Source organism: Rousettus aegyptiacus, unplaced genomic scaffold (assembly GCF_014176215.1).
Source record: "Rousettus aegyptiacus isolate mRouAeg1 unplaced genomic scaffold, mRouAeg1.p scaffold_m13_p_16, whole genome shotgun sequence".
Classification (NCBI taxonomy): domain Eukaryota; kingdom Metazoa; phylum Chordata; class Mammalia; order Chiroptera; family Pteropodidae; genus Rousettus; species Rousettus aegyptiacus.
Window position 1 is genome coordinate 11055299 of NW_023416291.1, and position 26897 is coordinate 11082195.

Here is a 26897-nt window from a genome sequence, read left to right on the forward strand (position 1 = left end):
GTTGGGGAAGAGGCGGCCGCTTTCCCCCCTCTGCCCAGTGGCTCCTTCTCCTGCGAGGAGGCCTCGTTCTTTCGGCCAGTGAGAAGGCAGGGTCTGACACCCACTGACGCCCATCTCGCCCCTGGGTTGGGGTTAATAGGACAAAGGCTGCTGCTCCCATGTGTCCTGCACATTTGCTGCATTCTTGCTCACTGTGTCCGGGGGCCTGGGAACTGGCAGTGGCCCCAGGTGCACCTGACCTCCTCAGGCCCTACGTCCCCAGGGGGAACCTGCAGCTTTCTAGCTGCTCTGTCCGCAGCTGGCCCATGTGTCCAGAGGGGAAGGGAGAAGTCTACACCACAACTCCGGTCCAACACTGCCACACTAACACCAACACCATGATCCCTGTCACCGACTCCCATGTCGTAGTCGATTCTGAGTCCAGAGAGCAGAGGGATGGGATGAGACCCTCCACTGCCAAGAGACAGCAGAGATAAAGTATCATCAAACGAGCTCATCTGAAAGCTTGTAACTTCCAGTGCTTCCTTCCCAGGGCAGACAAGTCTTCTCTTGGCCTTTCAGGGGATAATAATGAAGGGTAAAGACTAAAATGTAGCTGCACAGTTGGGTTTCGAAATGCAACCGCACCGAGTAAGGTGGACCCATTCACTTAGTGCACCTTTGATCTCCTCTAGGGACTTACCTGATCACGGTCACAAATACAATGACAGGTGGTGGGAGAATCTGCTAATCCGTGTTTTGCCTCTTTCCTATCTACACCCACCCGGACACACAGTCCCCTTCCCCGACTTCAGGAATCACTGCGCTATCGGCAGCAAGACGCTCACCCTGCGTACCCACGAAGCAAGGAAAGTTTCGGTCTTCCTAAAGCAGTAAGTGCCTCCACCACCATGTCTAGGCAGTAACTGAAGGGACTTCTGACCTCCTGCGGATCCCAGCGAGAGCATGTGTGCATCCCTTAGTCATTATTTCAAAAATGTTTTACAGTGTTCTTTTCTTATGCTCTATTCCTAGAGTAGAACTTATTTTTTTAAGAACAACGATGCGGAAGTGAATCTGGCTGGGACCGCTTTTCTTGTTATACGTGTCACACATACTTTGTTTTTATTACTACTTCTTAATCATAAGAAGATAGGGTTCAGAGAAAGACAACATGTATTTTGACTGAAGCTCTGGACAAAATAAAATGTTAGATAAAATATTTTCTAAGGTCTATTTTCTAAAACATTTTCTGGAAACTCACTAACAACAGATGGGATATTTGAAACGCAAACAAAAATTAGAGCATCGATTCCCAACCAAGGGCTTTGCCACATCTTTTTGCTCTACTAAATTCCATGTTATCGAATACTTGAAGGCAAGCTCATTTTAATCACCTCGATTTAAGCAATATAAAGCATAAAGCGACTTATTCAGCAGGATTATTAAGTAACTACAGTGTAGTAAGTCCAAAAAGATGGAGAAGGGCTGGAATAGTTCTTATATACGAGAAACAGAATAAAATTAAATGCAACAGTGAAATATTCCACCATCTCTTTCTATAGAATATCAAAGCAATATTTTTAAAAGTGATATATTTTTGTCTTTATTAGTGGTACAATACAACCGATTGGCCTCAACTTGTTTTAAGGATGATTAGTCATTCCTTTCTACACCAACCGAAAAGGGATTCATAGCAGATCGCAGGACCGCCGAGCCCAGCCAGCAGCGAACCACAGTGAGGACACAGAGCTCATGCACAGCTGGCTTCGACTCAGCCGCTGCGGCTCTCGAGTTTCACAGCTTCACGTTGTCTGATGTGCAGAACGCACCTGACTCTCTAGGGGGAGGAGTCAGGGCACCGTCATAAAACGCTCTACTTCCCAGCACCACGAGCAGTCGCAAGGCTTACTGGGTAGTATATCCAGCACACTCCGTGCCGAATGTTGTCTTTGTACTGGCCCTTGAAGATCAGCCTCCCGTCCGTGTCGTACTCCTGGGCCGGGCCGTTCAGCTCTCCGTCCACGTAGGTGCCCTGGAGCACGCCCCCGTCCTCGTACGTGTAGACGCCCTGGCCCTGCAGCGCGTCGTCCGCGTAGTAGCCCTCCAGGGTGCTGCGAGGAAGGGGAGAACACAAGGGCGCTGTCAGACCACGACCGGACCCCCCCGGAGGGAAGGGCGCTTGGAGGAACGCGGCCCTCTCTTCAAGGCACCCTCCCGCATCCCCCGAGATTACTAGGGGGGGAAAAAATACTGGAGTGTGGGTGGGATTAGGAAGAGAGGGAGATTTCATTCCCAGGGTCCTGGTTCCTAGTCTCCTTGGCAGGAAGAAACGGAAGAGGAGGAAGCCACAGGTGGAAACTTGAGGACGAGGCTCCTCTGCGAATGTTTCCAAGACTAGACGCGGCCACTCCTGATGACAGAGATTCTGGAGTCGTTCTTTCCACACATAAGCCACGCGAGCCTAGCTGCCCTCCGGAACCCCCTGGTCCACTCGGGGGTCTTTCAGTTGGTTTGTGTATAGTGGTCTCCAAAAAATACAAATGTGGTTTACGATGCGTACATGCCTACATTATTTGATTTAAATCATAATGCTTAATTTGTCAGTGACAGGCATAATAGGATACCAGTCAAAAAAATCCCCTTCCGTCTCTTTGGAAGATATACAGTAATTTATTTGAGTGTGTGCATACGTGTGTGTGTGTGTGTGTGTGTGTGTGTGTGCGTGCATGACCATGGAAAATAGAGGCAAGTAAGGAAGAACGCAGGCTATACTTTGCTAATATCATCAGCAGCCTGACGCCGTTTGAGACCCACAGCCCTAGCACAGAACACTTGGAGGGGTGCTCGTCGTGACTTTACAAGCATCTCTCTCTCCCCTCACCAAACACTTTCGGAATTTCAATAACGTGTTTTCAGTGTTAGCCTCACAAAGGCCACGATGAAACTAACTTTATGGACCAAAATTTGGAACGAGGGGGAGACCGGTCCAAATTATTTTTTAAATTTAAAATGTAAGAGGTTTAGCAACCAAGACACGTTGATGATTTTAACATGTGCAGGTAGCATTCATTCAATAACTGAATTAACAAACAGTTATAGGATGCCTTCCAAGGAGCAAGCATCGTGGGAGGTCCTAGAAAGCCCAAACCGACACCATCAAACCAGAGAGACTGGCAAACAAGCGCTTTGTACCAGGGACAGGTGGGACTCAAGAGGCTGTGGGGACTGAGGTGGTGGCACCTGACTCTGCCTGGTAAAGTCTTGTGTTGCTTTAACAACTGATAGGATGATCTGTAATAATTAAATAATAAAAAAAAAAAACAGTCTAAGTAACGATAGCCTCTGATTACATTATAATTGCACCACTGGTAGTCTCCCAAGGAGACAAATAGTTCCTTTTCTCTTTTGTTTGTACTATCAGTGACAAATAGGCTTATTTTAAAGTGCACTTTAGCAGAACGCTTGCCAAAATGATCAAAATTCTACATCAGTGAGGTTGGAATTAATGAGATTTGACAGTCATTAGACTCCCACAATTAAGAAAAAAAAGGAGCCCTGGTGAAGGATAACTAATCAACTGACATAATGATGCACTAAGTAGTCCCAAACACTATTTAATCCTCTACCTTCAGTTTTAGGATTGCCAGAGGAAAATGCAGGGTGCTCAGTGAAGTCTGAATTTCAGATAAAAAATAAATTGTTAGTATAAATATGACCCATATATTGAATGGGAAATAGTTAAACCAAAATATTTTTGATTGTTTATATGTAATACCATCTTCAGAATGGCCTTGGATTTTTCTTTGCTAATAAATAAGCCTGGCAATAAGACCGACTGGATTCTCAGTGGCATTCAGAGCTGAATTGCATGCTGGGCAGAATGACCCCCGGATGGACTCGTCCGCCAATGTTTCCCAAGGTTGTGGTCAAATCTACAAGGCGTGGGGCTTGAGAATTCAGCAATAATACAGGCTTGCATATATTCCCCCGCCCCCAACCACGTCCAGGAGCTCGCCCCATCCCCCTTTGCCACTGGGCCTGGCCTCATTAGCATCCTAATACTAAGAACCTACTGCTGTTTCCTTTTACCCCAACTGATATAAGATACCCACATTCAAATCCTTCAGGCACTGCAGAGCGAAACGTAACTGAATTATTTTCAGCACTTGCCTAGGGTGCTGACAATCCTGGGGAATTTTTATGGCGGCTCGGGTGGGATCCGATGACCAAACGGGCATGTTATCACGGTGAGTTCTCCAGAGCCATAAAAACATAAATAAATAAGAATGATGTGGCTTTGAAATACTCTTTCATGGGGAAAATAAAATAAAGGCTTCTCAGTCCGGTGTTAAAGGTGCTTGCTACCTTTCTTTCCAACTTCTCCTCCTCCTCCGGGGGAGGAGGTCAGCGCGCCGGGGCCGGCTGCCTGTTTTGTAGAGTTTTCCCGGAACACAGCCACACACATTCCTTCCTGTACCCTCCACGGCTGCTTTCAGATTACAACAGCAGAGCCGAATAGTTGCAACAGAGATTGTATGTGGCCGAAAAGCCTAAAATATTTACTGCCTCAGCCTCTGCAGAAAAACTTTGCTGAGTCCTGCTCTAGAACCCGCTGTTCACGTTAGCTTAGTCACTGGACTCAAGCCTGCCGCTGTGTATCTTAGCTTCCATCTACGTTTTCCTTGCTTCTTTCCTTAAAACATATGTAACCAAACTTTTAAAATCCCTGAGAACACATTCAGAAAAAAATTATGGGTCACATTCTCTTTTACCTAGACTGACATATCTACGTTCTGTTCAAATATTACTATATTTTTAAAATTCTCTTTAATATCTGAATACACAAAAGTGGTCTTAGGACACTTAGCAGCTTCGGCTTCTCCTTCACAGTTTTGGGGTCTAGAAGGTTTTGAACTTTCTACTGCATGGGACGTAAACTCTGTTCCCTTCCCCCAAGGAGTTCCCTTCCTGTCTCAGGCAGTAAAGCAATAGAAGAACCGAGAAGGAAATCGAAAACAAGCATAATTCTACTTTAAATTCCCATCTCTAACCAAATTAAATCATGACTTCTAGTCATGAAATTCAAACATTTTTTTAGGAATCATTTTATTTGACAACATATATTATCTCTGAAAATATTGAAAACTAAGTAAAGAAGAACAGTAACAAGGAACCCAAACCATCTGCTATCCAATCGGAAGCTTCGACGTCTTCCAAGGTGTGAGCAGCCGCAGAAAGGCACACTGCCATGCTTCCGTGTGACACATGCTGTCTGTCTACAAGGTGTGTTGCCCTTTAATAGAAAACCTGTGAGTCTGCAGGCTCCAATTCTTAGAAAGGCTCAAGATGACAGTCAAAATGCTTGAGAGGCACTTAGTGAAATTGAGTTTTGCTCTCTGAAAACAAACCCTAAGAAAACTCCGCTAGCCATCATTAGCAACTAACAACAGTAATGATGACAATGAAAGGTAATAACGATAATTTGTCCTGTATCTCGAGGGCACCATGCTGAGTAAAATATGTCGGACAGAAAAAGACAGACAAACGTTGTACGTCCTCAGTTACGTGTGGAATCTAAAAAAGCCCAACTCACAGAAATAGAAGAAAGGAAATTGCCAGGGGACGGGGAATGGGGGAAATGGGGAGATATTGGTCAAAGGGCACAAACTCCCAGCTGGAAGGTGAGTAAGTTGTAGGACGTTAATGTGCCACATGGTGGCTACAGGTAACAATACTGTATCATATACCTGAAACTTGTTAAGGGAATAGATCTTAAATGTTATTACCACACACACAAATGGTCATGATGCAAGGTATTAATTTCTCAATAGGTACGTGTATCAAATCATCGCACTGTATGCCTTAAACTTGCATAGACTGTATGTCAATTATATCTCAACCACGGGAAAAATGCAGATACAGAGTAATAGAAAAAAAATCCATGCTTTCCTGTGGGCGCCTACTAGGTGGCCTCCACTCTACCAGGTTTTTGCGGATGTTCCCATTCAATCTTCCCAAAGGCTCAGAGAAGTAGGCATCATTATCTCCACTTTACAAATGAGGAAGAGGCCGACTGGCCAGAACAGGGCCCCTCTGAGTTGTTCCTCAGGAAAAACTTTCATCCAAATGCAGAACTCCCACCAAGTTATTCAAGCTTCTACAAGAAAGTCACTGAATTCACCCCAGGAATTATAGCTGATGAGTGGCCTCAGGTAAAGTTAAAGTATGTCAGAATCAGAGGCATCGCCTTGCTTCTGGTTAGAGGAGGGTAGTAGATAGAGAACAGGGTGGCTCTGCCCTGGGCTTGGATCTCAGCTCCAACCTTTACGAACTAGAGGAACTGGGGTAAGTTACCTATCCACCCTGTGCCTGCGTCTCTTCGTATGTAGCACAGGATTATAAAAATGACTTCACGGACTGTTACGAAGACAACCTCTCCGGGGTTGAACGAACGACGAGGATTCAGAGGTATCCATTGCTTTTCCACTCCCTTTCTTCTTGCACGTCACGAAAATATTTGCCTTAATCAGAACTGTTCATTAGGGATACAGAGGAATACATTTATTGAGCCTGGTTCCAACAGAAGCTGGATGACTGTCAGGAACAGAGAAGGGACTTTATTTTGCCTTGCGTGGGAGGTTGAAATACATGACTCCAGAAGTCCATTCGAACTCTAATTTCTTTGAAATGTGACCGAGCACTTTCTGAAAAGCGAACCCAAGAATCCTGCATGGACCTGTCACCTGGAACACACCAGCCTTCAGCGGCTCATCGGATGGGCAGCTTCGCTTGGGCGATTTGGCCAATGATAAACTATGAGGAGCTCTCTCAGCCAGACACATTAATGCAGCAAACTGACATGAGAAAATGACAGAGAGCGAATGTTTTCATAACATACTAAACGTTTTCACAACACTCCACAGGAGAGTGAAGTCATGGAGCAGGAGATAATACTTTGGACTCTCACTGGCACACGAGGAGAGCGGCAACGACATAAACAAACAACGCTGAAAGAATTAACTCATCTCTATCTCATAATCGAGCTAAAAGCCACACGGTCCCCTAAGAAGACACAGCCTAACGGCAATCCGCCTTGAAATACCCCTTCCCTGGAACCATTCTAAGGCTTTGAGAAGCGCTGCTAAATTGTATTTATACCCATACATTTTGGTTGAAATGAGATGAGAACAGTTAAGGGAAAAATATATTATCGCAGACATGTAGGATCAATGACGTGTCTATCAAAGTATTCTGCATACTAAACGTTTTCGTAACACTCCACAGTGCTCCGGCGGATCCATCCCAGAGCCCAGACAACGAAGCCCACACTTCCTTTCTCCTCGCTGCGTAAATGTCTCTAACTCAGGACCCGAGCAGATGTCAACTCCCAACAACCTAATCTTAGGACAATTTTCTTCTTTCCTTTAAAAAGAAAGAAACGTGGAAACCAATAGCTGCTTGAAAAGACAATTTTCAAATTAAGGGTCATTTATTCCTCCCTCATTTACGCGATAACTTAGCTGGTAAAGAACAGTGGCCTGACTTTGGGTGTCTGACTTAATAAGCTGGTTGTAAAACTTAACTCTTCCGTTTTACCTTCTGTCATATAATAAAGGAAAGACTAACTGTTGATTAAGATCTCAAAACTAGCAAACCGTCTTCCGAAACTGAGACAGTAGTAAAAAAGTAAACAATTAAATTTACCTTTTAAAATGTAGCTATTTAAACTTAGTTTAGAAATTTAGGAATGCATAGCTTGTTGGTTATTTTGCGCTGAATATAGTTAATTAAGACGTTCAAATTCTTTGCCAACAGTGGCGAGAGGGTCGGTACTTTGAAGTGCACATGTAGTTCAGTTTGGCACACTGGTTCGGAAGCTCAGTTTAGTCCATCAACACTCTGCGTATCCGGTCTGTGTGGCTATCAGGTAACCTCTGCGATGCGGGGGTGAAGTTCAAAACGAGAGCTCATTCACTTTTTGCATTTCTGTACTTCATGAAGATTTTTTTATTCTACCAAGCCACTGGCCACATACGTGATTTAAAAATAAAATAAAAGATTCTGCTTCTATCTAGAAACTGGGTTAAAAAAAATTTAATAGGGTCTTTTTCATGGTGAGCTGAAGACTGGAAATCCTCACTCAAGTTTATCATAATCAGTGTTGAGGGAAAAATGGATTCTAGAATTTTCTTGCTATAAATTCATACCTGTTTGAATCCTTCCCACTAATCAGACACCAGTTAATGGCATAGATTATGGTGATGGTTTCACAGACATACATTTAACTCTGGACTTATCGGGCTGTATACGTTCAGTACGTACAGGTTTTTGGATGTGAATCGCACTTCAATAAAGTGGTTTAAAAATAATCGTGCACGTGGGTTCAGGTTTTATATAAGGTTAGAACGTACCCCATCTGCATCTCTGTCTCTGTACTTTGTGATTTTGCAAACACAGGGTCCCACCATTGCGAACGAAGCCTTCGGTGGGAACCTAAGCCAGCACTGCAGGGTGGAACAGCTTTTTAAAACTCTAACAGAAACTTTTCGTTTCCTCGCTTTTTATTTCAAAACCTTAATTTCAGCCTTTTTGGGGGATTTTTTTTTTTTTTAAACCAAACTGGCAGGAAAGGTGCTGAGTTCTCACTTTATTTCACCTAACACATCAGACCCTAAAAATTGGGAGTGGTGATAGGGAGAAAAATTAACAGACAAATGTAAATCAGGGTGCTGCTCCAGGTAGAGAAAACTGGCTTCTCCCGGACCGAATCCTGCATCCCCCTTCGAAAGACCGAATCAAATGCACGACCTTTTTTTCCAGTCATCAGACTCTCCCACTAATTTTCACAGAGACTCTTTTTAACGGATGTCTGGGCTTAAGAAGGAAGGGGATGGGAACCTGGCCCCACCTCGCTGCATCTCGTGCCATAGAAGCGGGGATACCCACTCTCTTCCCCGGAGGCGTCGGTCCTCACCTACCAGAAGAAAGCTAACAACGGCGACCTCTCGGGGGGCCTCACTAACGCCATGGTTCTTTGACGCTACCATTTGATGTAAGTCTCTGCAGGGTTTTGAGTGGTTGCTATGAAAACTGGTGAACTGGTACCTCAGAAAGAAAAAAAAACAACCCACAAATTTCTTTCCCACAGGTAGTTATTGGCTTCATGTCTCAGCCTGGCCTAGTGCTTCAGCTTTTTCATGTCTTGACACACAAGCAAATTATTGCAACTGTACGACACACTGGGGTGCCTGGGTGAAGCTGTTTGGAGGCAGAAGTGGTTAGCCTGACAGAGGAAGGGAGGTTCTAGGACGTCTCAGGCCCTCGGCAGCGCCCCTGGGGCCAAGGGGATCAGCGTTTTGGAGCTACCACGTACCTGCCTCATGCTTGGCACCTGGTTCCGAAGCTCCGTCCAGCCCGTCAACACTCTGTGCTTCAGGGCTGTGAAGCAATCAAGTGACCAACACTGAATTCGACCACACCTGCTGGACTGTTTTCCCGGAGCCAGTTACTTGCTCTGATCCTCAGACTGCTAGATTTAAAGCATGACTCCCTGTGCGTGCGTGTGTGTGTGTGTGTGTTCTGGGTGAATTCTACTCTCTTTCAGCTCCCACACTCATTCAGCAAGAATTTTTTTAAAGTGTCAAATCAAGGCAAAGTGCTGCGAGGCGCAGGGGATGACACAGACCAGATTCTGCCCTCAAGGAAACCTCTGTTCTGTACGGGAAATGAGACGTTTGCATAAACGGTATTTGTTGAATGGATCAAAGAATAATTGCAGCGCGAGGTAAAAATGGCCACTTTCCAGAAGAGAGCAATAAATTAACGGCTATGGAAATAGGAAAAGAGTCCCTCTGGACAGGTAAAGGGATCATGCGAGAAGAAAACACGGGTATCAGATCTTGAAGGTGTCCTCTGTGGAACTCAGGTATCCAGCAGGCATTCAAAGCAGGGCCAAAAAAAAAGGGTGGGAGGGGGGGTGTTAGATTATCTGACCATTTCAAATGCCCAGTTTACAAGCAAAGCTCTGCCATAAAAATAAAAAGTGGGGTGTGGAGTTGGGGACAATGGGAAAGAGAAGGTTAGAATGAATAATTAAAATGAAATTTTACAAAAGCTCTATGATGGGTTTATTCGTTTCTTCACCCCTCCTTATATTAGATGGTTTGACGGCCTGAGAAACTGTTAATATTTTTGAAAACAACCTACTCCATCTCCAGAAAAGGGATTCTGGGTCACAAGCCAGTCCCCGATTGCCACCCTTCAATCGCCAGCTTAGACGTTTCTTTTCCCAAAGGAATTCCGAGGTTTAGGAAGTTTCAGATTATTACCAAGGCAAGGAGTTTGGGAAGTGGCGCTATGTCCCACGAAATTCCGTAACCTGCTTTCGCTGAACCCACATCTGTATGACCCAACCAAGTGGCCTAGAGGAGCTGGCCCTTCCGTGACCCTGGGTGCCTCTGAATGCTTGAGAACGCCACGCGGCCACGCTTCATTTCTGAAGGTGACAGGGTTTCAACGTCGTTGGAAAAGAGAGCCCACGCAAAGAGAAAAGTCCTACAGGCACTCCGGGGATCCCAAGGGGGTAAGGAGCTTCCGCCCCACAGTATCCTCAGACAGGAGGTGAAGGCGAAGTAACAAGAACACTGCTGGGGAAAAGATTTTAACTAGAGGAAAACGCTGGGGCTGACAGCGGCTGGAAGGCATCACACAAGAAGTGCAGCTGTCTCGGGGCGAGCCCTGACGACCCTGTGAGGCCGGAGCCGTTCACCTCCTGTGTCTACCTGGACCGCGGTGATGTGGCTTTGCAGAACCTGGCGAGATGTTTTCCTGACCAGTCTCGCGAGGAGAGGGAACGTGCTGAGAGACCGATGAGGCTGCAGAACCAACGAGGTGGCTGAATCTTCCCTCCAGATGGCAAGAAACCAGCCCGTGAGGACCGACAGCGGGCTGATGGCGAGGGCGTGTGCGGCACACTCGGGAAAAGGTGTGAGTCGGCCACAACCGGAACTGCACGCACCAGCGCCTGACACAGACGACCCTACTGTGTGATTTCATGGAGACCCATTATCCGAATGAGCAGGTGAAATCCATCAAAGAAGTGAGTGACCACCCAACCACATTGTGCAAGATGGGGGCCATGAACTTGGCCCGGCAGAGCATCTCTTTGACAACCATGCCCTAGGAAACAGTGACGACCGAGCTAAGCCTTAGGCCGGCCTCCCCGTAACCACGGGGATGACTTTTCTGGTCCCCATAGGGATGCATGCGTGCACGTCTCGGTTGCTTTTACATTTTCTGTAAGTTGTACCAAAACATCCACTTAAATTCTTTCATTTATATCATTCCTTCAAATAATTTGGTACCTCCCCCTCCCCAACGAAACAAAACAAAACAAAAACAAAACAAAACAAAACAAGAGTGCTACCTGCCATCAAAGAAGAAGAATTTCCCCCGTCCGTTCTTTTCTCCGTGAACAAAGTTCCCCTCGAACCTGTCCGTGGACGAGTAGGTGACTGAGCAGAACCCGTGTGGTAATCCATCGTCATCCAGGTGCCCTGGAGAAAGGGAACCACAAGGCAAACCTTAACATCTTCGATGCGTACCCCCCCGAACAGCCACAGGGGTCCCCTTCCCTGCCCAGTGAATGCAGCAGCGGCTTTCCAGCTCCCCGCATGGGCGGTGTGTCACCCCGACTGTTCTGTACACTTTGTGAACGGACGGACGGGTCCACAACAGAGAGACTCAGACACATTTCAGGATACGAACCAAAAATAAGCTTGCGTTTTCCTGGGGACTGAGAGTTCTTATCAATAATAACATCTGCAGTGCCTGTTTGAATTTACCAAGAACTTCCCCACGTGGTTCTTCTCACATTTGGAATTAAGGCCCCCCAAACTCATGCTTAACAGAAATGCAGTTGAGACAGCACCACTTTACAGTCTAGTGTTAGATACACTGTCTTTGCAAAAAGTCATCCAATTCTAAAATTAATATACAAATAATTTTACATATTATTATATAGTGTGGAGTAGAGGACAGCTAGCCAGGTGAGTTCTGAAATCCCCACTGCTATTTGTTAGAGTCGAACAAGGGGCATAGCCATGTCCCTAAAAATGCCCTACTATTTAAACACCTCATTGTGCTAAGACATGAACCCGGAGTCCTTCTAAGCTTGAATTCAAGCTTAACTCAGAACTTACTGCTTTATTTTACAAAATCTTCCAGCTTTGAACGTTCAGTAACAACCTTGTCACATACCCTCTACCACCTTGTCACAAGGGTTTGTGCTTCAAGTTTAGCTAGAAGCGTCCACAGGGCCATTTAAGGGATGCTTCTGAACACGAGCCGCAGTTAGTACACTGCGATCTTGAAGCTGCTGGTTCTGCCCGAGTCCATAGACTGGTGTCTTCCAACTCTTATGTTTACGGTCAGTGTTTAGGTTTTTTTTTTTTTTAACATTATCTACATATTTCACAAAACCCAGCAGTCACCGCAGTGGTGGCGAGCTGATTTTGCAGAGCTGGGTGAGACCAAAAGCAGAGCTGGCTTCTTCCTGGGTTAAGGACCTGGGTCATGGATGAAAATGCTGTGTGCAATGCAATGACATTTAACACTTCCATGTGGCTTCCATGTGGCTCACGGACATAAAAGAAAACACAAATCGTATCACCACCGTGAACTCTTTAGTCTCCTAAAACGATTTCTTCTAAAGGGATAAAAGAATATCATTCCTTGGGAGAGATGGTAAGTAAATGCTCTCAGGGAGGACAGAACAGCTCTTCATTTTTTATTGTATTATCACATAAGCATAAAATAACAACAGATACACTGTTTTATTGCTACACCTGACCGTATAGAATGAGTTACCTAGAATATATTGCAATAAAACATGACTACTTAAATAAAACACAACCGACATAGTTCTTTTCCTCTTAACATAATTTTTTTCTACTGAGGGCCAGAAACTTAATGGTCAAGAGGGAAACAGGCCATAATTGCTTTCTTCTCGCTTGAAAACAAACTGTATGTGACATAATTCAATGACATTTGAGTCATATGAAATAATTTGGACAATTATTTTCTAAGTATCTACTGCTGACATTTCTCTCATTAAAATAAATTAAATTTCTTTTTGCTTTTCATAAAAAAAAAATCACTCAGTATATAGCTAAAAGCTTTCTTTTATGAAATGTTATTGGGATCAAATTAAATTTGTCCATTAACATTCCTATGAATTTAGCATTTCACTTTTGATTTAGGTATAAATATCAGAATAATCATTTTAGCCTCATATTGAAGTATTTACTAATTCGTTGAAAATGCTTTCCCCATAGGAAGCAGTTCACATATTTCAGACTTTAAAAAGTTAATGTTGGATGACATGTGTTATTCTACTTTAGATCAAGAGAAATGTTATGATAACCATGAACACTGAGGCGCGGGGGGAAACTCCAGTGTAAATTCACACCCACCTTCCCCCGGTCACAACGGTCCTGTCCTATTTCTGAATAAGGCACTGCAGGTGCACCCTCAGCCATGACATTCAGATGTTCGAGAAAACTGAAAGTTCCATATCTCACACACCCAAAGCACGCAAGGGACAGTGCTGATTCCAACTGAGATGAAAGCAAAAACATCACTCTCACTCCGTGAAGGATGCTTGCCTCAACGCCTCTTTCTAAGTGCAGGGAGGGGGGCCCATCCCCTTCTCCGGCCCCTGGAAGAGGGAGGAACAGACAAGAGCTGCTGCCTGATGCCGGATGGCCGGATGGCCATGTCTCCGGCGACGTCAGAAGGAGGTACTTGGATATACGGCTCTTCCCTGCCATTCTAAAGGCGTTCGGTTCTCTGTTGTGAGCAAGTTCTGAGTCTTCCTCTCTCAGACCAACGCAGGACCCCTTGTTGGCCTGTTTGCTGTGTTCTCCCCAAAGGAGGTCAATGTGATCGATGAACAGGACCGGTGAACAGTTCAAGACTGCCACTCTGAATGTTTAACAGCCAAGAGCTGTTAAACAGCAGTAGAAGCTTCTATGTAAAACAACCCAGACAGGAAAATAACAAAGAGACGTTCCAAAGGAAAAAAAAAGTAGAGAAGAGGCTGGGTTGCATGCCCTCATGTCTCCTTCGACATTTGTGCTAGAAGAGCTTCTGGTCCAACTCTTGTTCAAATGCCATCTGGATAATAGAGCATGTCATATCTGCCTTGTCGGTATTAGTCAATGTAAAGGAGAGGATATCGATATACAGAGAAGAAACATAGAACTTCCTATGCATCTGGCACTGGGCTACACGTCCTTTTCTCTAATTTAAACTACACAGCAATCTCCTAAGTGCCAATCCTACAGGCAAGGGAGTCGATACTGCATGTCTTGCAGGAAGCCCCACAGCCCTGACCGTGCTTCCGAATGCTGAAAGTCCGGCCCCAAGTCTTTCCATTCCCTTTCTCTCAAATCAGCAGAAATCCCTTTCTTCCCTGCTGACGGTGGGCTCAGGTACCTCTAAACAGGTAGGTGTGCCCAGGACCCAGGTAGAAAAGTGCAAGAGGTTTTGTAGTGAAGACAGTCCTCACAGAGACACCAGCATTTCAATGGCGTATCCTGGTTACAAATCCCCATCCCTTCCGAGTGTTACCCAACTGGAGTGAGGGCAATCCGTAAAATGCGCCATCAGCAAACAGCCGGGCCGTTCTCACTCACTGGAGGCTGAACACCAGGTCAAACTTCAAGGCGAACTCACTGGAATGACCGCTCTGTTGATGCTGCCATCCCAGGTCACGTGCTGTCTATCTGTCCGCAGCATGATTTCAAATATTTATACAAGATAGAGAAAGGGGAAAAAAATGTAGCAGTCTCGCAAGTCTACTTTTTCACTTTGTGCTAAAGATCACTCTCTACTGAGATCGCTCTCTGCTGAACGACTAGAAAGTGACATTTTTCCCTCGGGGTACCGCTGAGTTTTTTCCGTAACCTGACGAGGGCCAGGTGTGTGTCTGTGCACCTGGGCAAGGTGAATTCCCTCGGGATCAGACACTCGGCTGCTTACTGCCTCCGGCTTGCTCACAGGAGATCCGAGTGTGTGTGTGTGTGTGGGTGTGGGTATCTGTTTCCTTCAGAACAAGAGACTCTTACACGCATTGTTGGTTTCGTAGAATAGAGCTGCTTTAAAAAAGTAATAATAATAAAAGGCAAGCTTATTCTATTTACTGCAAGGAACACGCCCCCATGATAATGCATTTATACTGGTTGTTAAAAACACAATTTGATTTCATGAGAATAATTCTTTGTAAGAGCTCAATGATGAGCTGTAAGGGTCATGGTTTTAAGGCGTGGCCAGGAGACGAGGGTGTTGCCGGTCCATTTAGCATGCGTTTTCCCTAAGTACAGGGCACAATCAGGCTTATTAGAGACAGGCAGGATAAGAGAGTGGGGAGACGGTGAAAATATCTTTGACATTTTGAGGGGCTTAGGGAAGGGGAACACTGAGATGCTTGTGTTCATTCCGGTTCCTTAGCTCTGGGGCTTTTGTTATTTCTCCTTTTTTGAGTATTCTTCCCGAGGGTCTCCTGCATGTTTCCAGGCCTTTCCATTTTTTTCCTACCGTCACGAGTGCACATCAGGACCTACTGCAAAGAGCCTTCTGGGTGATGGTCTCTCCTGCCCACCACTGCCCGTTCATCTCCCAGAGCAGAGCTCTGATGCCGTCTTTCCCAGCTCTCGCGTCCCCCAAGTCTTCCCATGGCTTCCAGCACACAGTCCCTGTCCTCGGCCTATGACACAGCCGCCTGTTCCTGCTCCACCCTCCTTCTGGGCCCTCTCTTACAACAGAACCAAATGCCTCACCTCCGCACCCGCTTGCATAACTCCATGCTTCTGCGTCTTTACTCACAAAGTTGCCTTGTCACCTGCACCCAACTCCATATCATCTCTTCTGGGAACTCTTTTCCTATCTCCTTCCCCTGGCTGGAGGTAATTTTTACTTCCTCTCAACCACTGTAATTCATCTGTTGAGATATGCTATATTAATTTGAAATTGTATCAGAGACCACATTGTAGTCATCTTTCTATGTGTAGATAGACAAAGACATAGATCTAGTAATAAATATTTCTGTTCCCAAAGCTAAGCCTCACTTCCCACTGAACCAATGAGCTGAGCCTCAAAGAGTTTTTTAAAACACAACAGGAGCTCAGGTGAGGTTTCAGGCCGCTCAGGCCCAGGGCTGGCGCTCTTCCCAAAGGAGCTCAGACCTCGTGCACACAGAGGCTCCCTCCACCCAGCTCCCCTTGGGAATTCATCCAGAGTTTAGAACTTTACCAGGGCTCGGTTCCACCCTGATAAGGAACCGAAATGTATATGAGGTGACAAAAGGCATTTCGATTCAAGTCCTGAACACACCCATTACTTCCCCAGAGTAAACTTCTTAGGAGGAAAAAAAGAAAAAAAAAAAAAAAGGATGTCTGCTGCTGAGACTGTAAGTTAAAATTCTCTTTCCTCAAATATATTTTTTGAAAGTCACTGAACCCCATCAGAACCAACCTCTAAAGAGTTACCACTGATAAAGAGTGATACTGACATAATCTTTAACTGTTGCTTCCAGGCTCGGTTACCAAGAATTTCATATATTTGATGACTCATTAAAAATCAAAAATAAGAAAAATGTAAGGAGACTGCTGGGTATGGTAGGGCGGGGCTCTGGAGGCCCAAGCCTGTCTCCAACCCCACCGAGTATCCTTAGATAAATTCTTAACTTCTCTGTGCTTCAATATCATCCTTTGTAAAATTAGGATAATATTAGTATCCACCTCCTAAGACTGAGTGGATCATGCGTGTGAAACATTCAGCACAGAGCCTGCACAAAATAAGAACTAAACAACAACAACAACAACAATAATAATAGCAAACACAATAAAACTACTGAGAACAGAGGCTTTGTTTACGGAGAGAGGTAGGTTAGTTGGCACTTAAATATCAAGGTATTTAGACTCGCTTTATACGAGTCCTCCATGCATGTATTATATGTTAAATACAGGCTATTACAGATGGCACTAAAAAGGCCAAGAATGGCTGGAGAAAAGCCCACTGGGATGGTTTACCGCATGCATACCCGCATACTTTAGGTGCTGCTTAAGTTTGAGCCTTAGATGTTTCTAAGGACTTTTAAAGATTCTGTGTTATTCTAATTGTTTATGCTTAGGTATAACTGAGTGATCATGTGTCCTGGATGCTCAAGGCTTAAGCCAGTTGTCCCAGCATAAACATATATATATAAAAGTTTCAGGTTTATAATATTATAATCTTTCTGTGTAAACTACAAAGTGATCACCCCCTAAAATAGATAATCCCTATCTATTACTCTGCAATTGATCTCCATCACCTCCCACCCCCTTCCCCTCTGGTAACCACCGATCCGTTCTCTGTATCTATGAGTTTGTTTTTGTTTTATCAGTATAAGTATTATAGTGATCTCACTCTGACACATGTTCTGATTTTGGACAACAATGTATACGGTCACCCTATATAACAGAACTTTGCTTGTTTATATAAAAAAGTCTTTGCTTCTATCAATTGGACAAGTTCAAAACCAACACTGATACATTTCTAAACCTGCTTGTTTACATTCTGTAAAGAGCCTGGCGACCATGGACAACTGGCCCTTATATTTCCAGACAGCCTCAAAGGGGAGAGTAGTTTAATCTGGGGAACACTGAGCACGATCAAGGGTTTGCATTAAAATTTTACAAGCACAAGTAAAAGTAAACTTTGAAGGATGAGAGTAAGCCCTGACAGTCTGAGAACAGCATTTGTTTCCATTTATCCTTTACAATGTGAAAGCACAAGAAGTCAATCACTTAAATTTTAAAAAGACTTCTAAAGGATAGACTCAATATCTTGAGGGCTCAGGAAACCTCCTCCCCGCCCCCCCCCAAATTGGCTTACTTACGAAAGGTAAACAGTTTGGTGAGTTCACAATATTGCAAAATTAAAACGACAGCAAAAACTCTTCGAAGATGGATTTTAAAAAAAGTTTTAATAGCTATATTATAATGGATACCTTTTAGAGAATTCAGAAATATTATTCCACTTAATCTCATCCTAAGCCCTCTGGAGCACTGCAAAAGGAGTCAATTAGGTTTTATGAAAAGATAACAATTTCTCCCCATGTAGCAATAACTACGTATGCTTATGCATTTGTACGGCGCTGCCACGTTGCTTCTCTTTACCATTTATTTATAAGAACTTGTTTATGCAAATGAGAGAGAAACCAGATTCAACCAAAAGCTAAAAATCGTTTACTTAGATGCGTAACTGAAAATATTCTGGAATAATACCACACTACATTGCAAAACATCACGACGCACTGTCTGGGTGAAATAAAATAAATAAATACCCTAAAAAGTATTTTCCAGCGTTCGCTGTTACAAAATCATCTCATGATACAAACAACGAGATTGTATAACGTCCCTACCTCGCTTTTTAGAACTAGCAAAAAAAAAAAAAAAAAAAAGGTGGAGAAACTCAGCAAAACAAAGTGGCGAGAAAAGTCGGGGGAGGGGCGCTAGAGGAGAAGGGGCGGAGAAACACGACACCGAGGCGGTGATATCACCCACAGCCAACTGCACGGAATTCAGAAAGTTAAGTGTCACCCAGCAATTTCGGTCCGGGCTCGCGGCGCGCCTGCACCGCGTGGCGGCGGCGGCGCCCGGCTGGGAAGCAGGGAGGGGGAGGGGGCGCTGCGACCGAGTTCGCTCGGGGACAGCGGCGGGGAGGGCCCCGCTCGCGGCCGGCGCGCGTTCAAGCCCCGGGTCGGGCGCGCCGTCCCTTGCCCTGCAATGATTTCATGTTTTCGGAGCAGCGGCCGCCCGCGCCGCGGCTGCCACGTGCCAGGCTGGGCCCCGCGCCCCGCGCCGGGGGGACCCGCCCGGACGCGGCCGCGGTCGCCGCGGGTCGCAGGGGCGAGCGGAAGGGAAGGGCCGGCGGCCGGAGCGGGGCGCGGGGCTGCCAAAGGCGTGCGGGGGCGCCGCTCCGCGCGGACCGCGGGGCGCGGGGGGCTGCCCGCCTGCGCACCCCCACCTTCCCCCCGCGCCAGGGCGCAGGCCTGGGCGCGCGCAGGGTTCGCACTCCGAGGACGGGATGCAGGCTGCGGCCGGCGGCGCGGAGCGGCGGTGCGCCCCGCGGCCCGGCCTGCGCCCCGCCGCGCCGAGCGCGCCCCCGGCGGCGTGGCGGTGCCTGTCGGGCCCCCGGCGGAGCCGCGGGGACGGCGGCGGCCGCGGGGCCCGGCGCCGCGCCGGTCGCCGCGCGCCACTCCTTCCGCGCCTGCTCCCGGCCCCAGAGAAAGGCTTGTACCTTCCACCGCCTCCTCCACCATCTCGTCGTCGCTGTCCATGGCGGCGGGGGCCCCTGTCCGGCTCGCGGCCGCGCGGCTGCCTCGCGTCGCTCCGGGCGCTCCGGAGGCTGGGCGAGCGCTGGGGCTGAGCCCGGCGAGTTTGGAGGAGGAGGAGGAAGAGGAGGAGCAGTCGGGGCTGGCTCCGCTGCCTCCCCCTGCGGCCCTCTCAGTGCCTCGGCCTTCGGCGGCGGCTGCCGCGGCCGCCCCGCCGCCCTTCGCCCACCTGCCCCTCGCCCGCGGGGCTCCGCGGTGCCGCCGAGGCCGCCGCCGCCGCAACTTTCTCCTGCGATCCCCCCTCTTTGTTAGCGAGCAGCTGATCCGCTGACATCACCCGGAGCCGGTGCGCTCCCTCCCTCGCTGATTGACAGCTCCCTGTCCCTTCCCAGAAGTGAGGCTCCTTCCCACGAAAGGCGCTCCGGGGCCGCGCGGGCCCTGCGCCCCCGCCGGCGGGCCCCGCGGCCCAGCAGGGTGCTGCGTGGCGTTTCGGCGGCTCCGTGCGCTGCGAGCGCTCCACGCGGTCCTGGGACCGCCGGGTCCCCGTCCTCGGGGGGCCCCGCTCTCCCAGCCCCCCAGCTGCGCCGGGCAACTTGGAAGTCGGCCGTGCGGGGCCCGCCAGGCCCCCCCTCGGGGCAGCTTCCAAAGAGCAGGGGACGCTCAGACAGCCTTCCTAACGCTCCGGCGCCTCAACTTCCTCTCGCCCACGTCCCCACTTCACCCCGTTTGCCACCCGGAGCTGCACGGGTGCGGCACGCACGCGAGCGCAGGTGTCTCCGTGTCGCGGCATCACATCCGCGAGCAGGTTTCCCGGACTGCGAGGGGCTGCGGCTCCCACCCCGGCGCGCCGCGTCCCCGCCCTCCTGGGGACCTGCAGGCGTCTCGGTGATGCGGAAATTCAGCAAGTCCAGGCGGCCGGCCGCGGGCTCTTTATCAGGCAGGAAACCGGCCGCATGCGAGGCCCGCAGGTTCCTGCCAGCCGTGTGGTCATGGAAAAGGAGCCACCGAGTGGAGCTGGCGAGTAAAGGGACCCTCCGTCTGGCGCGCCTCCTCTCGCGCCTCCCGCCCCTGTACGTGTGATGTACCCAGCTGTCACCCTGTTTCTCCAAGTGCCAACCACTCCATAGATTCGGGCTCTCCAAGTGGAGAAAATCACGGGGCACCCGGTTCCCGGCCCAGCCACTTGCTATTTTTGTGGCATTGCCTCTTACAGGTGGCATAAAGGGCGGCTGCAAATAGCTGGTTAAATGGATGCAAATGTACACAATGTGCCGTGGAATTACCGGGTGCTGCTCTGGGCACCTGCCAAGAACAGCTACTGCGCGAGGGAGGGGCCGAGACGGAGCACAGAAAGTTGTTTCATTTTGTTTCCTGAACAACGAATGAAGCTTTGGAGATTTCAGAGTGCTCCCAGCACCCAGGCCACGCCTTGGTTTGGGCTCTGTGCTTAAATGCCAGGTATTCTGTACCGAAGTGTTAAGAGTTTCTTCTTAAATTCACTTTTCCTCTGTGTGAGGGTGGGGGTGGGAACAAAACAGTGTTAGGGACCTTTGTCCCATACACTGCCAGGAATTTCCATTCCTTTTGACTGTTTAGAAAGACGGGGAAGGGCCCTAGATCAGAGTTAGGTTCTGCTGCTGCTCACCACCCCCGCCAGCCCGAATTCCTCCTCCAGGAGGGAAGAGGCTTAGGCTACTCTGGGATACGGTCCCTCTGGCTTCAGCTAGAGCACTCGGAGGTCCCTAGCTGAGGCTGGATCACCCAGAGGTCCCCAGGGCTTAGACTAGACCTCTCAGAGGGCCTCAGCTTAGTCCACACCTCTCCGAACTCTCCTGGTTTAAGTGGAACCTCCTCAAAATCCTCGAAGTCCTCCAATGCAGATACCTGGGCTCATCAGCTCCACAGAGAAGGTGTTTCTGCAGTGGGGGATGGAAGAGCTGCTCAGGTTACATCATTCTGAAACATGAACCTCAGAAGCAGGATCCTCACAACGCAAGCTCGCGCGCTCTCTCTCTCTCTCTCTCTCTCTCTCTCTCTCTCTCTCTTAAAAGCTATCACATACCGACTTTGCTCACTCACTGATTTTGAATTATATGACATTTTCCCCTTTTGAAACATAATCTCCCTCATATATGACAATGACATACGAAAACACATCAGATCCCCATCTTCTTCCCCAGTTTCCAGTTTATTTTCAGGGGCAAAGAAATAACTTTTTAGAAAGCTAACAGGAAGCAAAAATAATTTATTCCTTTCCTAAAAGGGGGCTGAAGCAAGGGGAATGTCGGTTGGAAGAAATCTCCCCTCAAAACACACAGGTGAACCACAGAGATCCGAGTTCATGGCGGCGGGTGTGTGGGGGTGGGGCCAGGCATCGTGTCATAAGTGCCCTGCCCCCATCTCTGGGTTCAGAGGAGGATGTCCAGCCATCGCTTTGGTGCCACGAGGATTTCCCAGCATGCAGTGCACCTCCGAATGGTCAAGTGCTCCCTTTCGGCTTGCTACCTTGAGAACACCAGGAGCCTTGCTCACAGCTTGCGTCCCTGGAGCAGCCCTTTCTGGGCCTGGAGGGGGTAGGGATGGGAAGTGACAAGGGGCTCCCTGTCAGGATGGGGAGTGACCAGAGTGAAAGCTCCCTGAGAACCGTCACAGATTCGTGCATGAGGCGGGCAGCTGCTGGGACACAGTCCTGCCTGCCTTTAGCCGCCATTCATTTTTGCTGGCTCTGGGCCTAATACGTACATAAAATGTTTTCATGACCCCTTTAAGGTACATTCGCATTTTTGCAAACCATTTTGGGTATGTTCTCCATCCCCTTCTCCAGACTGACTGATTCTTATTTACAGCCCCGTCACCCAACACCGTGCCTGGTACAGAATGAAGGTTAAGCACCACCGTCAGCCGTGATTCTGCAAAGAGGGATATTCTGTTTTATATAAACGGTGCCGAGTCTTTCTCACAGACGGGATCCTCTGCCTGCGTGTTGGCAAAGCGCTTGGTTTCAGCTCAAGTCAGGAGAGAGTGTTGGAGTTGTTCTACTTTCCCACTGGCCCCAAATCTGCTTCTGTCGCATTCTTTCCCACAGTGTTCTTCATTGAGAGCTCATTTCATAAACCCTCTTTCCACTTGGCTTCCCGCCACTCTCCTCTGTCGTACTCTGTCCCCACCACTGTGGTCAGGGGCTAGAAAATCAATAGAGCTCTTAATCGCTGTGAGCAGCAGCAGCAGCAGCAGCGGCGGCAGCAGCAGCAGCAGCGTGGCTCAGCTCCTAACTCAGGAGATTGATGTGCCAGAGCTGGCCCTGGCTGGGAGGACGGGGACCACACAGGACATCCGACAGCCAGGCCCCAGGGGGAGACTCGCTTCTGCACTCACACCAAGGAGTGGCTGGGCTCAGCTGTCCTGGCTCGCTGCCTTCACCTCCAAGGCTACATCCCTCTCTTCACCCTCAGCTTGGGAAACTGAAGTCCCCTTTTCCACTGCGGCGAGCAGTAGAAACACCGAGTTCTTTTATTCATTCGACCGCCCCTGTATTTCCCCTGAGAAGGCTGGGGCTTACTTATAAGACCGACATAACTTTTGCAATAAATATATTTTTATAGGCATCTTGTATTTTGTACACTTCCCTGCATTTAGGGGAAAAAATCCTGACCATCCACCGCTCTACACCCTGGCAAATTGGGAAAAAGCTAGAGAATGTGGAACTCATGAGGAATTCATAGCGCCCGCGGTCCCTGTGCCCTCATCCCGTCCTGCTGGTAGTGGCTGGAGGGGCCCAGGCAGTGTTCTGGGTCTTCATGGTCCCGGGAGGCAGGTGTCCTATGGATCTATGGCAGGTTCTGCTTTGTTTGTTTGCACTGCTGGCAGGAAGACAAGGTCAGAATGAGTGACGGAAGTCTTAAATAATCATCAGAGCTCACTTGGGTGCTGCTCAGGCCTTTACAAGATTCTTGCCCACCAAATTCGCCAATTTGATTGCCTTTTTACCCTATGCGTTTCGGCTCCTCCAAGAACTAGCTGCACAACTGGTCAATGAAGCTCTCTGGACCTTTGTTTTCCCTCTGGAAGTGAGGAGGTTGGGCCACAGTCTAAGCTCAACCCTTCTCTGTCCACCTTTCCTGGGGAAAAGCTAAATAGAGCATGGAGAGCCCCAGGGATACGCACAGAAAAAGGAAAGCGGAAGACGCGTTCAAGTCCCCGAGTTATCTCGATTTAATGGCACCGAGATCCGCAAGGGAGGGACCTTTATCTTACTCTAGGAAGAGAGGCATGGCCCTGGATCCTGAAGCACCAAGTCACAAATCAAGTGGCTAACTGCATTGGTGACAACTGCAGACGCTGGCGGGAGGGGCGGGGAGAGGAGCGGGGAGGAGAGGATGCGGGGAGAAGATGTGGATGGAAGGGGAGCAGTTACAGCAGGCGGAGCTCAGTGAAGAGCAACGGGGAACATCAAGGCCACCAGATAAAGGTCCAAAAGCAGAGGAAGAGATGGAGAAAATACGTTCTGCTGGAAATAGACGTGACTGCAGTCGTGAAGAGGACTCGGGAATTCAGGGCGACCTGATTTAATCACAGCAACAGGAAGTGCAGGGGAGAGAGGTCAGAATAACCTGACCTGAGGAAGTGAATTAAATAATAGAGAAGACATCACAGTTGCCATGGCATTAAAATACCTCGTGCCGCATTAAGCTTCTTTTTTCTCTTCTGCTTGATTCTTGTTCTTGCAACATGTTAATGTCATTACAGCCCATCCAGTAAACTAAATTTAGACCTTTGGGGGCATGGAGGATGGGAAGACGCAGCCCAGATGTCCCTGTTTGGGTCCACTATGGGCAAATTTTCTTCCTCTGCAGTGTGTCTAGTTCTTCTGGTCTTTGTGAATATGAAAATATTGTCAGGTTAGGCTCTGGCGAAGCTGCTGAGTGATGTCTTTTATAAAAAGAAATGAAAAATTGGAAATGATTTTTAAAGAGACAACTGCTTTAGAAATTCAGAAAAATCAATAGGATGCAGGAATTTTGAAAATGCAACTCCCATCCGAGCCAAATGTTTGGTTTTTAACAAATGTCAATTAATTTTTTTTAAAATTGTTTTACTGTGCTCTAATTGAGATTATTGGGTCCTGCAACATGTCATATGCAAATATTAAGACCACAGAGGATGGATATATTGTGTGTGCTTTTGGCATTACTGTACACAGGGCAAATGGAAGGGTATTTCCAGCTGACTTATTTACCACAAACATCACAGTATTCCTTAAGGCCTGGGACCTGACCTTCCTCAAGTGGACTCACATTAACCAGACCCCAGAGACTGATGTACATACCTGAATTAGGACTGACAGACCAGAGTACTCATGTTGTCATGGCAAGCACAGTCTCATTCTGTGGAAATTGTACTTGAGAAGACAAATTCCATCCAGATGTTTGCTTAATTAGCTTAGAGTTAGAATAAATGAAATTTATCTCATTTATTCTGTGTGGCCCACAAGAGGAAAACTCCTGACCCAATGTCCTGAAAGAATAAAGCTGCCCACACACCCCGCCCATCCCTGTGTAGGTGGCCCTGTTGGCTTTTGAGACTGGGCCTCTTTTTTGCATGCGTTAGTTTCTTCAAACAGGCTTCTTCACATGGCATCCTATACAGCCAATTAGACAGATTTACACTTTTCAAGTCATAATCACATTCTATTTCTACCTTCCTGATATGACAGTCAAGTCACTTTGATGAAAATTTGAAGTAGCTCCAAATTCTTCAGTCAGAAATTTAGTCACTGTTTTGGTTTACTTTCCCTGAATTCTAGTCAAATTTATCGTGTGTGCAGATTTTGCTAGTCTAACTTTCGGAGGGAAACCTGGTACCCAAGTACCCACAAATGAGAAGCGCCTCATTTTTGCTTCATGGACCGCAGACAGTGAGTGGCCAAATCTTCCTCAGCCTACTAAGCCCTTTGGATAAAGAGATCAGCCTTATTAGGGGCAGTATGTCCTGTGCCATGATGAAGTTGTGCATCTTTTCCTGGGTGCCCAGCTCAAGGCTACTCTCCCTCTTCTGTGCAGGAGTAGCGAGGCTGTCCTTTGGCTGTGATGACTTAGGCTGTAAAATTTCACCTTGAGGGTGAGGTGCCGTCTCTTATAACACAGATGGAGAGCAAACTGTCCAAACAGGACTCTGACTTTGCACTCAATAACCAGGAATGAAAACTGTTAACTCAAGTCACAAACAAGGACAGGTGGAGGAAGTGTTTCTGGGACCCGCGGCATGGAAATGACGCCCTCGACCCACAGCCAGCCCACACTGAGAGGGCCCTGATGCTGAGTCGTCCCTTCCCGGGGTGGACTTCACTCAGGACCTGCCATGCAGTCTTTTCGAATCAAGTGGCGTGTCCTTTCAGGTCATGTAAGGTCCTACTGCTGAGTCTGTCGGTCAATTCCTAGGAAAAGATGCTGTGGCCAGCCTTTCGGAACACCTCTCACCCAAAATGAACCAGCCCAGTTCAAAGGCTCTTGTGCTCAAGAGAGAGGAACACGAAGGCATCCGGTGGCCGGCCTTGCACGGTCTCCTGGGAGAACGACGCTAGTTGAACGGCTCTGCTGTGGGAGCAGATCCCCTGTAAGCCTGAAGCATCTCTCCCACCCTGGCATCTGGGCAATGGCTCGAGCCTGGGCCGAGCGTGGGTCCCCATCCCAGGGGGCAGCCTAGTTTATTGCTCAGCTGCAAGGGCTCCTCCACATTGCCTGTCCTCCCCTTCTCCGGACTGTCCTGCTCTGCCCATTCAGATGTGCCAAAGGTTGTGATTTGAAGCAGGCGAGGTTCATTCTCAGTTGCATGTGAGCTGAGAGGGAGGAGCAAGTCACTTTTCTCTTCCTTCCCACCAGTCTTGAATAGATTCGGGGATCTTGCGATTAAATCTCCTATTTTAAAATAGTCCCTGTGAAAATGCTCATTGAAAGTTTTTGGGTTATCCAGGGGATTAATCTTATTTATTGGTCATCTCATTTTCGTTCAAGGGCTTATTTCTCTCGTTGCCATACTCGTTCAGTATTTGCAGAGCTATATCTTGAATGGAAAGTCATTCGGTATCTATGATCTCATTCACATCTCGTCGTAATCCCCGAGATTGTGATGGCTTAAAAACTTGCCCAGGATCACGCAATAAAAACATGGCTGGACGGGCTCCGATCAAGGCCCACCAGGCCTTCATCTGCATCATGCACCTCAACCTGAGTAATGAGATCTTTTAGAGCGTGGGCGTAGGAGAGCAGGAGAGAGACAGTCTCCTGGATCCCAGGAGCTTGGTTCACATGATTTTCATTGAATCCCGAAAATGACCTTATGGAATACTATCCCCATTTCTAGACGAGGAGACCTGAGACTCTGAGTGTAAATAACTTGTCTGAGGTCACATAACTAGTAGTAGTGGGATTGGAGCCATAGCTGTCCGCGCCATGAAGAGGCACACACAGAGGAAAAAAAGAAGGAACAGGACAGTGCTAGAGAAACAGTTCTAGAAGACGGCTGAGCAAAAGAAAAGTTCTTC

The 26897-nt window shown here is 47.8% G+C and overlaps 1 protein-coding gene across 2 annotated transcripts in view; it reads right to left on the reverse strand.

Moving 5' to 3' along the window:
- SETD7 (SET domain containing 7, histone lysine methyltransferase) overlaps positions 1-19681 on the reverse strand; it is a 41131-nt gene extending 21450 nt beyond the window's left edge. The window contains exons 1-3 of one of the 2 annotated variants that reach the window (XM_036233495.1): positions 19324-19681; positions 11408-11537; positions 1892-2093 (exon numbers count right to left, since the gene is read on the reverse strand). In XM_036233495.1, coding sequence (XP_036089388.1) covers positions 1892-2093; positions 11408-11537; positions 19324-19363 — 372 coding nt within the window. In that variant the 5' untranslated portion in view covers positions 19364-19681. Of the gene's footprint in view, positions 1-1891; positions 2094-11407; positions 11538-14618; positions 17868-19323 lie in introns of those variants that run through there. The other variant, XM_036233496.1, reaches the window with a different exon arrangement.
- Between the last annotated feature and the right edge of the window lie 7216 nt (positions 19682-26897).